General features: G+C 33.9%; 1 protein-coding gene across 1 annotated transcript; it reads left to right on the forward strand.

Moving 5' to 3' along the window:
• The first annotated feature begins 5 nt into the window (after window positions 1-5).
• Window positions 6-11,647, forward strand: LOC121991180 (pantothenate kinase 2-like). The gene is made up of 10 exons (XM_042545198.1): window positions 6-64; window positions 893-956; window positions 7,422-7,568; window positions 7,647-7,805; window positions 9,032-9,115; window positions 9,279-9,476; window positions 9,579-9,650; window positions 10,834-10,968; window positions 11,188-11,252; window positions 11,404-11,647. Exons 1-8 carry the CDS (start codon window positions 6-8, stop codon window positions 10,960-10,962), a joined length of 912 nt encoding a protein of 303 aa, XP_042401132.1. The 3' UTR covers window positions 10,963-10,968; window positions 11,188-11,252; window positions 11,404-11,647.
• The last annotated feature ends 159 nt before the right edge of the window (window positions 11,648-11,806 follow it).

An 11,806-nucleotide genomic window follows, 5' to 3' on the forward strand; every position in this document is an offset into this window, starting at 1 on the left:
AGGTGATGGTGGCACTGGAAGATACTAGAAGGGATTTTGTGACAGGGGTTCTGAATGGATTGATGTTGGACGTGGCAAATGAATGGATGGATTGCACGCTGATAAAAAAGAAAGAATTATCAAATTGAATAGGAATTTGAGTCTGACACCAATTGATGCAACATCAAATTGAACCCTCAAAATACATATAAGATTGAAATGGATTTGTTGAAGCATGGGGATAGCTATCGGGCATAGATAAAAGATAAACCTCACAAAGATTAAAGCTGGAATTTTTTATTAATCGAAAGCTTATCAATACGTAGACACACTGCCACTTTGATAGGCTATAGTCTAAATAAACTGGGAAATAACAAACAATTTGGTAAATGAATTAATTCCCAATAATTGACTACCTAAAAAACTAATTACCAAACAATTCAAACTATACCAAACAATTCAAAAATTCAAAATTTAAAATTTGAATTCATTCATGATCTGTATTATCAAGTCTGCCACTAAGGACCTTCTGGATCTCCATCAAAATTAGTCATTCATATCCCTACTTGTAGCGTGTTTGTAGCTTCTAGATGCACTTATATATTGTAAGTCATTCATCTGCACTAGAAATTTTTTTGTCTTGCATAATTGTTGCAATTTGCTTGTGCACTTATTATAATCTCATATTGTTATTAGATGGTTATTTTTGTTGGTTTAATATTTTCCATGAATTCTTTGGCTACATTTGTAGATTATCTAGATGCCACGTTTTTACCCTTTCATTTTTGGTTAATAATGAAATCACTGTATTCTAAAATTTGTTTGTTCTTTTCAATATTGTGTTAAAAAGTCTTTGTGCTTTTTTGTTGGAGGATCAGTATTTGCTTATTCTTTGATTTTTTTTTCTCCCTAGGGAAAATGAGGCTTCTCTTGCTGTTTTACCTGACCTTCTTATGGAACTTGACAGTATGAATGAGGTATATGAAATGCTCTTTTCTTCCCACAGACAAAATCATTTAAACACGATGAAATTGGATAAAGATAGTGTAGGAATAAAATTGCTTTTTGTTAAATTTCTCCTCACCTTATGGTTTTGAGCAATGTTTAAAATCTCAACTCGTGCCTAGATTTCGGTCCAAACCAGAGCGATACAGTTTCAATATCGTATCACAGTTTCAGTATTTTTTTATTTATATATAGTAATTATTAGATAAATATGTTTATTGTGTATAATTTTAAAATAACTATATATTGATTTTATATAAGTTCTCAATTATTGAATAACTTAATATTGTTAGAAAAAATAATTAAATATAGTTTTCTTTAAAGAAATTGATCTATCAATAACTTGAATTAAAATTGATACATCATAATATGTTACCTTATTAATACCAAAAGGAATGATGTGAATTAGATGGAAGCATTGGTTCTTCTTAGATCAACTCATAGTTATCCAACGCCCAGATTAAATAATCATCCCATGACATGCAATATTGATATTGATTTCTCCACATGTCTATCAACGTGTCTCGATTCATCACTAGAAGTTGGATTTGAAATGACACCACTAAAATTAGAATGGGTAGAGGCACAGGATAAGGATAAACATACGCCCCCAAGCTTTAGTACGATGGATCACCATATGATGCATCAAAGTTATAATAAGAAGGTTGAGAGTATGATGAACTTCTACCAGAATCAATCTCATCTAAACACTCCCTCATATTTTGATAATTATAAGCTTTCTTTTGTTTGTCACCCTATCAATGTTGATATTGAATAGTTCTAGCTCCATGATTATAATCTTGAATTGCATGTGTGTAATCTGTCTCACATCTCCATGGCTCTAGTGCTGGAGTAGGAGGAACATAATTTTTACTACTAGATGCATCACCATGCCATCAGTTAGTACTTGCATTGCTATTTACATCATTATCATTATTTCGAACTTCTCGTCAGACTACAGTGTTAGAAGGTGATGATGTTTCATCATTGTCATCATGTTCTTGCTCATTAATTGCATCGAGTGGATTTTCACTAATTCTCAATTGACCCCTTCGTGTAAAAGTAGGAGGTTTACCTTTTTCTTTCTTTTTAGTAAAAATTGCAAGAGCTTTGTCTTTGTTTTTGCCTTTATCTATAGAATTTGGTTGGGTTTGGGGTTGAGATGTTTGAGAAAGTCTAGATTGAGATCCAGAAAATCGAAATTCTTGATTAAAAGCTTCATCATAATCTTCTTCCTCACCGATATCTCCTCTAGCTTGTATTTTTTCTATTTGTTGAGTAAGAAATTTAGATGGTCGTGGTGGGTCTACTGCTTCATCAAGTAATGGATTCTTAGCCTCAACAACGCTCTACCAATCCATCATTAGATCATTCTCAAGTTGGACAAATCCAATATCAAATGGGTCTACATCACCAGACTTGTTCTTCCTTCTTTCTGTTATTGCTCTTAGTTAAAGATACATATTATAATGAACGTAGACCATATTCTCCAAGCAATGATAAGAAAGATGATTTCGTACTTTTGTATGAATGAGGGAGAAAGTTGACAAATTTCTTTCACAACTATTTGAAGATGTCTATCAGAGAATTCATACCATCTTTTTCAAATTTGGAGCCGATCCTCCAATTATAACCACAAGATAAATGAGAACAAAATTAAAATAATAGTTATATTTATCGACAATAATTATGTAATAATTTTTACTATATTTACCTGTATTTATATCCCATGACAATGGATCACTAGAAGAATCATATGCCTCTTGAAATAATCAACTTTCATTAATAGTCACAACAATTGATTCTCTATTTGTTTGTAGTCTTGATATTATATTTCCGAGGGTCACTAATAAATTATCATTTGTATCAAGATTATAACGGTATCGATATGCCGGATTGTGATAATAACCTATAATAATTAAACTTATATAATTATTAATAACAATATTAAAAATTCTTTATCATTAAAAAATACATACTTGCCAAATGAATATATTTTCCCATTTGGTTGTCATATCTTGTAGTGATTATATCAATGTAATCTTGATACTTGGTTGGCGATTGTAGACGTCTTTTACTTTCCGCTTTTGCATCATGAATTAGGCGGTAAACATTGCCCCATTTGCAGCTTCTTGTCCATATCAACTTTATGTAGAACAACGTACAAGGGTTCTACTGCTATAAGAATATCTGCGATATAGTTCCGAAATTTAACCGATATAACAATCTTTTGCACCTTACCTTTGGTCGTGTTAGAATATCAAGAGACTTCCCAATCCTCGGAAGAGAACATGACCTTCAATCTGCTTTTTTTTTCTGATTCAACGATTTTAACAGGAGAAAATGAGTGACAGACGTAGTCGCTCTTGGTCGTAGAATCTCCCTATCAATAAATTTCCTCATTAATCCATGAACCCAATGATAAGTATAGAGGAATTTTGTTAAAGATTGATATTTTTTTCACTATCTTCTTCACTATATCGAGTGTACTAATATCTGCCATTATCAAATCGATACAGTGTGCTACACATAATGCCCAAAATAATGTTTGATAGTTTTTCTCCAATAACTCTCCTGTTCTCTTAAAGTTGGCACTATTATCTATAATCATCAACACTATATCTTCTGCACCTATCTCTTGAACTATACTATCCATTAAATGATATGTGTAGGGTGTATCATGATAGTCTGTAGTTGCATCAATATATTTACGAAATATCACTTTTCTATTACAGCATAGTAGAAAGTTGATAATGCTCATCCGTGTAGGTCCTGTCCAGCAATCACACATCAATGTAACCGCATATAAGCTTCATTGCTTCTTGCATGATATGATCCAAGTCTTGATCTCCTCCACTTGTTCATCTAAATGTGGACCGATGATTTCATATGCAATTTGAATACTAGGACTATATTTTTGGATGTTGGATACCATACTACGGTAATATGGGTTGTTTGTTGCATTTGGGGGAATATGATTAAAATGTAAAATTTAGCAATACTTTGACATTGATTTCTTCTTTTTTATATGCGCATTATCAATCCTAGTCTATTTGCTAGCTTGGTCTTAGAATGTCAATGGACCAATATCAGCAATATCAACTGCACGTTTTCGTCCCATAAGGAATAAAAATGACCGATACCTTGTGTTGAAGTAATATGAATACTTGCACTTATTCCCAATGTTGTTGCAGTTTGAGCCACTTCCACTAGCACCAGTTGAGCCACTTCTATGTTGCATATTTTGTTCATATTTATATTGAGTTCGAGAGGCACTTAGAGCTGCTAAAAGATCTTCGTCATTTGAAATTTCACCATGACCTTCAAATTCATCATAGATTGGTTCTTTAGAGCTTCGGCTATCAACAAGTTCATGTTGTTGTTTATGCTTTAATGCTTTTTAGCCATCAAGTTCCTCTTTTATTGCATTACGAACTTCGTGAGAAACTTTTGGACAATTAGAAACATCCGGATATCCACCAACAAGATGTTTTATGCGTGTGACCCCACCGCCATGTCCAATCATATCGCAATGCAAACATTGCCAATGGAATCGATTCTCTAATCAACGTGCGTGTCTCCAAGCTCGATCATAAGATTATTCTTTTGCTGTCAATATTATGTATTATAAAAAATTAAGAATAATACACATTTCTGGGTAATCATTTATAACGTCAAGAATGTCGTTATCATTGTAAACTTACAAATTAAGTATATAAAGAGCAACTTCAAAGCGATCTTCTATAACACATTTTTATAAAGTAAACTTAAAACAATCTCCTAAGAATATTAATTCAACTTTCTCAATTTAGAATGATCAAAAGTGCACAAGATTATAAGTGTTTTATTAGGAATCATAAACTTAACTACATATCTTTTAAGACTTCTGAAATAAAGAACAACTAATATTTCCTAGGCAGATTAGGTAGAGATATTCTAAGACAAAAATATATGTTTCATATGTTTAGGAAGCAAAAATCTTAAAAGTAAAAAACTAAATATGTTAATATTGGATCCAAAGTTCAAATTGATTCTAAAACAAAAAAAAAGTTTACTATCTATAATAGTATATAAATTAACACAAAGATGCTACTTTATATATAATAATTATATAAATTAACTCTTTATTCATTTAATTAATTATTAATTTAAATAATATATATTTAAAATAGTAAAAAAATATCAGAATATCAATTAAACAAACACAATAAAATAAATACAAAATTATCATAATATAAATATGATTTATTAGAATTTTTTATAATTTTTAAAAAAAATTTAAAACAGTAAAAAAAATTTCAGAATATCAATTAATAAAATTTTTTATTATTTTTTCAATTTTAAATATATTTTATTGGGATAATTTAATTAGGATTTATGAAAGCCTATTCGGAATATCACATTTAAGTTGGGAATGAATTAATTAAATCATAGGTTTAATTTTCGATCGTAACAGGAATAGGAACGATATCGCGTGAGCCTGACAACGCTGGAGGAGTCCTGTGATGCCTCCGGCGGCGCCTGCGACACCTCCAGGACACAGTACTTTTTCTAAGAGTGGTTGGATGAGTCTGGGACGCCTTCGAGACACGTTGGGCTTTTGCAAAATGTGGTCGGAGGCTCCTCCGGAACGCTTGTGACGCTTCCAACGGCGCTAGAAACATCCCGCGACATCTTCATGACCTAGTACGCCTCCGGGATGCCTCCGCTTGCTTTTAACTCAAATTGAAATCATACTCGTTCGGAGAGTGATTCTTGTTCTTGCTGCCGTCTCCCCGTCGCTTGCTACTGCCTCTCTGCTACTCGCTCGCAGTTGCCTTTGTCGTTGCCTCCCTACTTTATATAACATTTTTTTATTAATCGATCGACAGTCTATCACGATTCCTTCTGTCACGCGACACACATACTCGATTCCTTTTGTCACGTGATGCACGCGAAATTGTCACACATGCAGTGTCGGTTTTGCTCCCCGTGTTAGAACGATAAACACCGTCCGTGCCACCCGGTACGGAACGGTATTTCAATCCCTCGCTTTGAGACAAGTCTCTTGCAAAAAATTGCTTATCACCAACTGATTTGTGTCCTCGTTGCTTTGATGACACTGTTTCATACTTTTTATGAATTGCATTACCTAATGCCTCTAAAGATTCTAAAGTAGTACTCAACACTCTTGAGTATCTTTATTGTAAACTTGTATGTAATGTGATTGTCTTATTTGTATAATTCTAATATTTAAATGAGGTATTTATAATGTGAAGGGGAGCCTTGGCTCAACTGTAAAGTTGTTGTCATATGACCTTGAAGTTATGGGTTTGGGTCATGGAAATAGTCTCTTGTAAAAATGCAAGATAAGGTTGTCTACAATAGACCCAATGTGGTCTAACTCTTTCCCGGGACCCCACATTATTGGGAGCTTTGTGCAGTGGCTGTCCTTTTTTATTTATAATGTTTCAAAAATAAAAATCTCTCTATTCTCCTCCATCCAGGTTGCCACCTCTTGCCTTCTACACCCATATCAATGCCAAAGCCAGATCCAGAATTAGACTCTTGCTTGTCGTCATCTAACCTCCTCTACACAATGGACACGGAAATCATAGCCATGAGATCTGTGGGCGCTTGATGGTGCACTATTGATCTCTCATACTCTTCAACAAAATCACCAAATTAACCAGCTTCAACGCTGGGTTCAAGCAACTCCTTGCCCACCTGACTGCCTGTTCTCCTTCACCACTAAATACTAACAGCTCCTCTTCTCTCCTTTTTCCTATTTATAATTGTCCATTTCTGCATCCGGATCCTTAACAGCTCCATGATGGTTTATCAGTCAATCTGCTTCTTTAGTGATGATCTATGTCTAGCTTCTGCTGAGTTCTAAAGAAGTTGGAATCTTGGCAAAGGCTTAACATTGGGAATGAGGTTTAAAATACTGATTCTAGTAATGAATTTAATGGTTAACAGTCGACTGGTTTTCAATGCTAATTGGTGCACTTGTTGGTACGAGCTAGTCCAGTTTACCTATATTTTATTTTTTGTGGTGTGTTTGTGGTGGGAGTGAAAAGATTGAATACTATCATCATGCTAGGATACCAGCTATGTGGACTTAATTTATTATTCTGCTTTTCTCACAGTGCACTTCTTGACTTTGGCGTTTGTACTACTATGATTTTGTACCTAGGTGTATATTTGTTGACTGGCTACTTCGTTGTAAATTTGATTTACAATGTCACTTGACCTTTACCATGTACAATTATTACTGGGACATGATTTTCTTTTGAGATTTCTTGTAAGAAAGCTCCTGTGAAAGGAACAACATTTTTAAATGTTTCATGGATACAATTATAAGAGATAAAGGTTGTTAGTCACTTGGTGGATTAACAATCACTACCTGTGTTATATTGAACTGACAAGTTGGATATTTTTCCCTTGCTGTTTACTAGGAAGATAGATTGCTTGCTCTTATAGAAGGTGTTCTTGCTGCAAATATCTTTGATTGGGGATCTCGTGCATGTGTTGACCTTTATCACAAGGGAACAATTATTGAAATATATAGGATGAGCCGCAAAAAGATGCAACGTCCATGGCGGGTATTTCACACTTTTCAGTCAATCTATGAATTTATTTCACATCCAATTGAACTTTAAACAGAATTGTTCTTCCTTCAGGTGGATGACTTCGATATTTTCAAGAAAAGAATGCTTGGTTCTGGGGATGAGAAACCCAATCCATACAAAAGAGCATTGCTCTTTGTTGATAACTCTGGTGCTGATATTGTTCTCGGGATGCTTCCATTAGCACGAGAACTTCTCCGACGTGGGACTGAGGTAAGTTAGAAGTATATCTACATAAGAAAAAGTTTTGCATGTCTATGTGCTTATTGCAGTTTATTTACTAATATTAGCATCTCTTAGTTATTTCGTTTCTATTTTTTCTATTAGTATTTTTACAAATATCCGGGATTTTTTTTACTTTCTTTAGTAAGGCACTGCTGCGATGGTGTATTTGGGTTTCTTTTCAATACCCAAAACAGGCTAGCACATCAGTGACAAGAACACTAAGTTTGTTTTTTTACTTGTGAAAATTTTCAGATTTTTCAATTTCTGTACTTATTTTGTAGAAAATAATTGTTAGAACAATATAAAAACTGATCTATTGAAACTGAAAACAGAGTCAAAATTGTGAGAATTTTCATTAGATTATCTTTTTCTGTATTTTGTAATTATTATAATTACAATAATACCTGAAATTGAAAAGGCTATTTTGATGATTAGTCAAATCTACTTGATAAAATTAACAAAATTATTTCTACATTATAAAACATCCAAATAGACGTTTTGCTATAAGTCAATAAACTCAGAGTCAGCGGTCCCCCTAGAACCGGTCCCAAGGATATGGAGGGAGGTAAATGCAGGTACACATAGCAGAGACGTTAACCCCAGGCCGTAACACCCCGAGGATCGAACTTTGGACCTCTCGGCCATAAGACCATGCACCTCCAACTGTGCTACGCCCTAGGGATGTAGGTGATAAGTCAATAAACTCATAATCTACGTACATATTATCACGTAGATATTTATTTTCATCTTCTATGACAATTCACCAGTCTCAAACTATGGTAAGTCAAACATGTCTTTTTAGTTAATATTCCAATCATCATTGGTAGCCAAACGCTTGAGGAATGCATGAGGATAATTTTATAAAAATTCTCATAATTTGATTTTCTATTTTTAGTTTCAGCAGACAGATTTTTATTTTTTAAAAAAATTATTTCAACAAGCTGAGAATAAAAACTATAAAATTTAAATTTTTTTTACCAATTTTGCACGAGTCATGCCAAACAAAGAGCTGAATTGACAGACGACTGTATACTACAGGTGCCCTGAAGTACAAGAAATTTTTTCTGCAGAGTTATCTAAACTTTAATTCAAGAAGTTCTATGCTGAATTTTGTGTCGTAACTAGTCATTTGCTAGAGGCATGGGTTCTTTTCTTGCAATCGAAGAACAAAACATTAGCAAACATTTCACGTGACAATTTATTCTCCTCTCCAGGTTGTTCTGGTTGCAAATTCCTTGCCCGCTTTAAATGATATTACTGCGAATGAACTTCCTGAGATTGTGGCTGAAGCTGCAAAGGTTGGTGTTAACTAGATGGGCATATCTATCATTAGCCACTTCCTTATCAAACTGATATGTTGTTGGGTTTCCCTCTCTTGTTCACCATTTCCAGAAGAATGGAGAAAAAATGACATTTCTTATTTATTTTTTAACATGAACAATATTGTCAAAAACTCTACAGCATTGTGATACCATTAGAAGAGCTGCAGAAGCTGGAGGGTTGCTAGTGGATGCGATGGTAAGCATACAAGAAAAAGGATTGAAGAACCAATCTCCTTCAGTTTCACTAATGATTGCTGAGAATGGATGTGGAAGCCCTTGCATTGACTTACGACAAGTCAGCTCAGAGCTTGCAGCTGATGCAAAAGATGCAGACTTGGTGTGGAATTGAATATTTATATTGAATGCTATGTCAGCATATCTTGTTTCCTAGAAAGACTATATCTAATGAGCTCATTTGTTTGGTTTAATTGCTTTGCAGGTAATTCTAGAAGGCATGGGCCGAGCAATCCATACTAATTTGAATGCTCGTTTCAAATGTGATGCACTGAAGGTATCTGTTAGAGTTAACTTTGGATTTTTTCCATTCTTAGTTGCTTTTTCTGTTTAAGAAGACAGAAAAGTAATACATGTCAAACTAGGGAATCAACTAAGAGTGCCTGATTTTTTTAATCTAAGACAACTAGATAACATCATTAGTCACTTGGCAATAGATTGAGCGAGATTGAGTTGTTGTCAATATGAAAATTAATGGTTCTACTATTGGAAATTGGTTTTCATAACCAATTGGTCGAATAGGAATATAGATGGCTATTTCATGAGTAGACCACTATAAATCGATTTATGTTGCTCGTTGTTTGTCCATGCATGCGAGATTGATTAGTCTCCTCTTGCCACATTAGCCATCAGATGCGACCTTTGGGTCTGTGCCGAACAATGCTCAGATTTGTATTTATCCTTAATTAAATCAATTAAAATTAAAGGAATTTAAAAAAAAAAAGCACACACCCCTAAATTAATGTCATTTCATCCCTTGAAAGAAGCCCTTTGTCCCTTTGTCCCTTTGTCCCTTCCAAAGCAGACCTTAATCTTCTTGTTTAAAACACTCAATTCTCTATTTGCAATCTTTTCTTGAGTTCTCTTTCTCTCTTCTCTAGAGGGATCTAAGGCATGAAGTTTAGAGTGTTCCTATTTTGAGTCGAAAGATAATTGCCAATTAACCGTAAGCACCTAAGGTGCAAGGCAATATTATCTTAAAGAGAGGTTCCAACCCTTGTCTTGACTTTAATACTCTTATCCGAATATGTAATTCTACCCGAAAGATTGCGTCGACATCTTAACCCGAAAGACTATGTCAATATCGTGAAGGGGTAATTTGACAACTGAGGATATTAAATCAATGACAACTGCACCTAGTGGTCCGCATATCATATTCAAAGAGGTGGTGATTAATAAATTGTGACCCACATCATCATACCAACACTGATTGGTTTGAGCCACTAATTGATGATCTAAGCAACCAGATCCTAACCTATTGGATCACTTCGATAATTATTCTCGAGCATTTATTTACATGTAGTGGCAATCATTTGATGAGCCTTTAAGGTTGTCTGAGAACCACTAGCTAGAGTCGGATTTCTTTCCATTCTCTTGAATGCCTTCCTTAATCTTAGCTATATGTCAAATACAAGCACTATTTAGAAGCAGACTTTATATGTATGCTTGTCTTATTTCAGCTTGCAATGGTGAAGAATCAGAGACTGGCTGAAAAGGTTTTTAATGGGAATATATATGACTGCATTTGTCGATTTGAGCCTAGAAATGAATCTGTTGCATCTACTGAAACTGATTCTTGGGATAACTAACAACTGGTACGTTGATTATATTCTGCCAAAACAATTATTGTGATTCAATTATGCATCTATCTTTAGTATAATTCATAAGTACAGAAATATGAGAACCATTTCCAGCTAATGCTCTAAATGGTATATCACTCATGTTTATAAACTGTCTAAAAGACAGCTTTCACTATCCTTCATATAAGTTGATCAAGATTTGTGATCGTTCCTCTTTTCGTTGGCTGTCTATAGGTGAATTACAGAAAGGTAAACCGAACTTTTTCTGAAATTGGAGGCTAAATGATCTTCACAGAAAGGTGAGGCCTCATTTTTCTTTTTCGTCTTTACATTGTAAAACCATTTGTCATTGCTCACATTTATCATCCTGGTGAGATCATTTTTGTTACAAAACTTATTCGCTAGCATGATTTCTTACATGTTCCTTAATTATTATTTTTTTAAATGTAGAGTTTCTACTATTTATCAAAATCCGAAGTTGCTCAACTCCTCTGGCTGCTAACCACTTCATGAAAATTGCACGTAAGAGTGTTATGTTGGCTGTCAATCTAGTGTAAGGTGATGATTGTGGTATTTCAACAAGTGATTATTCTTGAGATGGATATTTTTCAACTATCTTTGGAATTGACAGAATATGAGCTATCGTTGTATATACATATGGATTGATAAATGGTATAAAATGGAGCTTTATTTATGGGGTTTTCTTTTTTCTTGCTTTTTATTAATGGCTACTTTCATTAATGGTTTTGCTCATCATCATTATTATTTTACCTTTTAGTCAATGGTCACAAAAATTCAGTATAATTATGATATTCGTTTATCTTTATATCAGCCATTTAAATTTTTACATGTA

Source organism: Zingiber officinale, chromosome 6B (assembly GCF_018446385.1).
Source record: "Zingiber officinale cultivar Zhangliang chromosome 6B, Zo_v1.1, whole genome shotgun sequence".
NCBI lineage: Eukaryota > Viridiplantae > Streptophyta > Magnoliopsida > Zingiberales > Zingiberaceae > Zingiber > Zingiber officinale.

Excerpts from the sequence above, each read along its gene's own strand:
- LOC121991180 (XM_042545198.1), top strand. The coding sequence starts at position 6 with ATGGTGGCACTGGAAGATACTAGAAGGGATTTTGTGACAGGGGTTCTG. Across the intron at positions 957-7,421 it reads AACTTGACAGTATGAATGAG|GAAGATAGATTGCTTGCTCT; the intron begins GTATATGAAATG and ends GCTGTTTACTAG. Across the intron at positions 7,806-9,031 it reads TTCTCCGACGTGGGACTGAG|GTTGTTCTGGTTGCAAATTC; the intron begins GTAAGTTAGAAG and ends TCTCCTCTCCAG.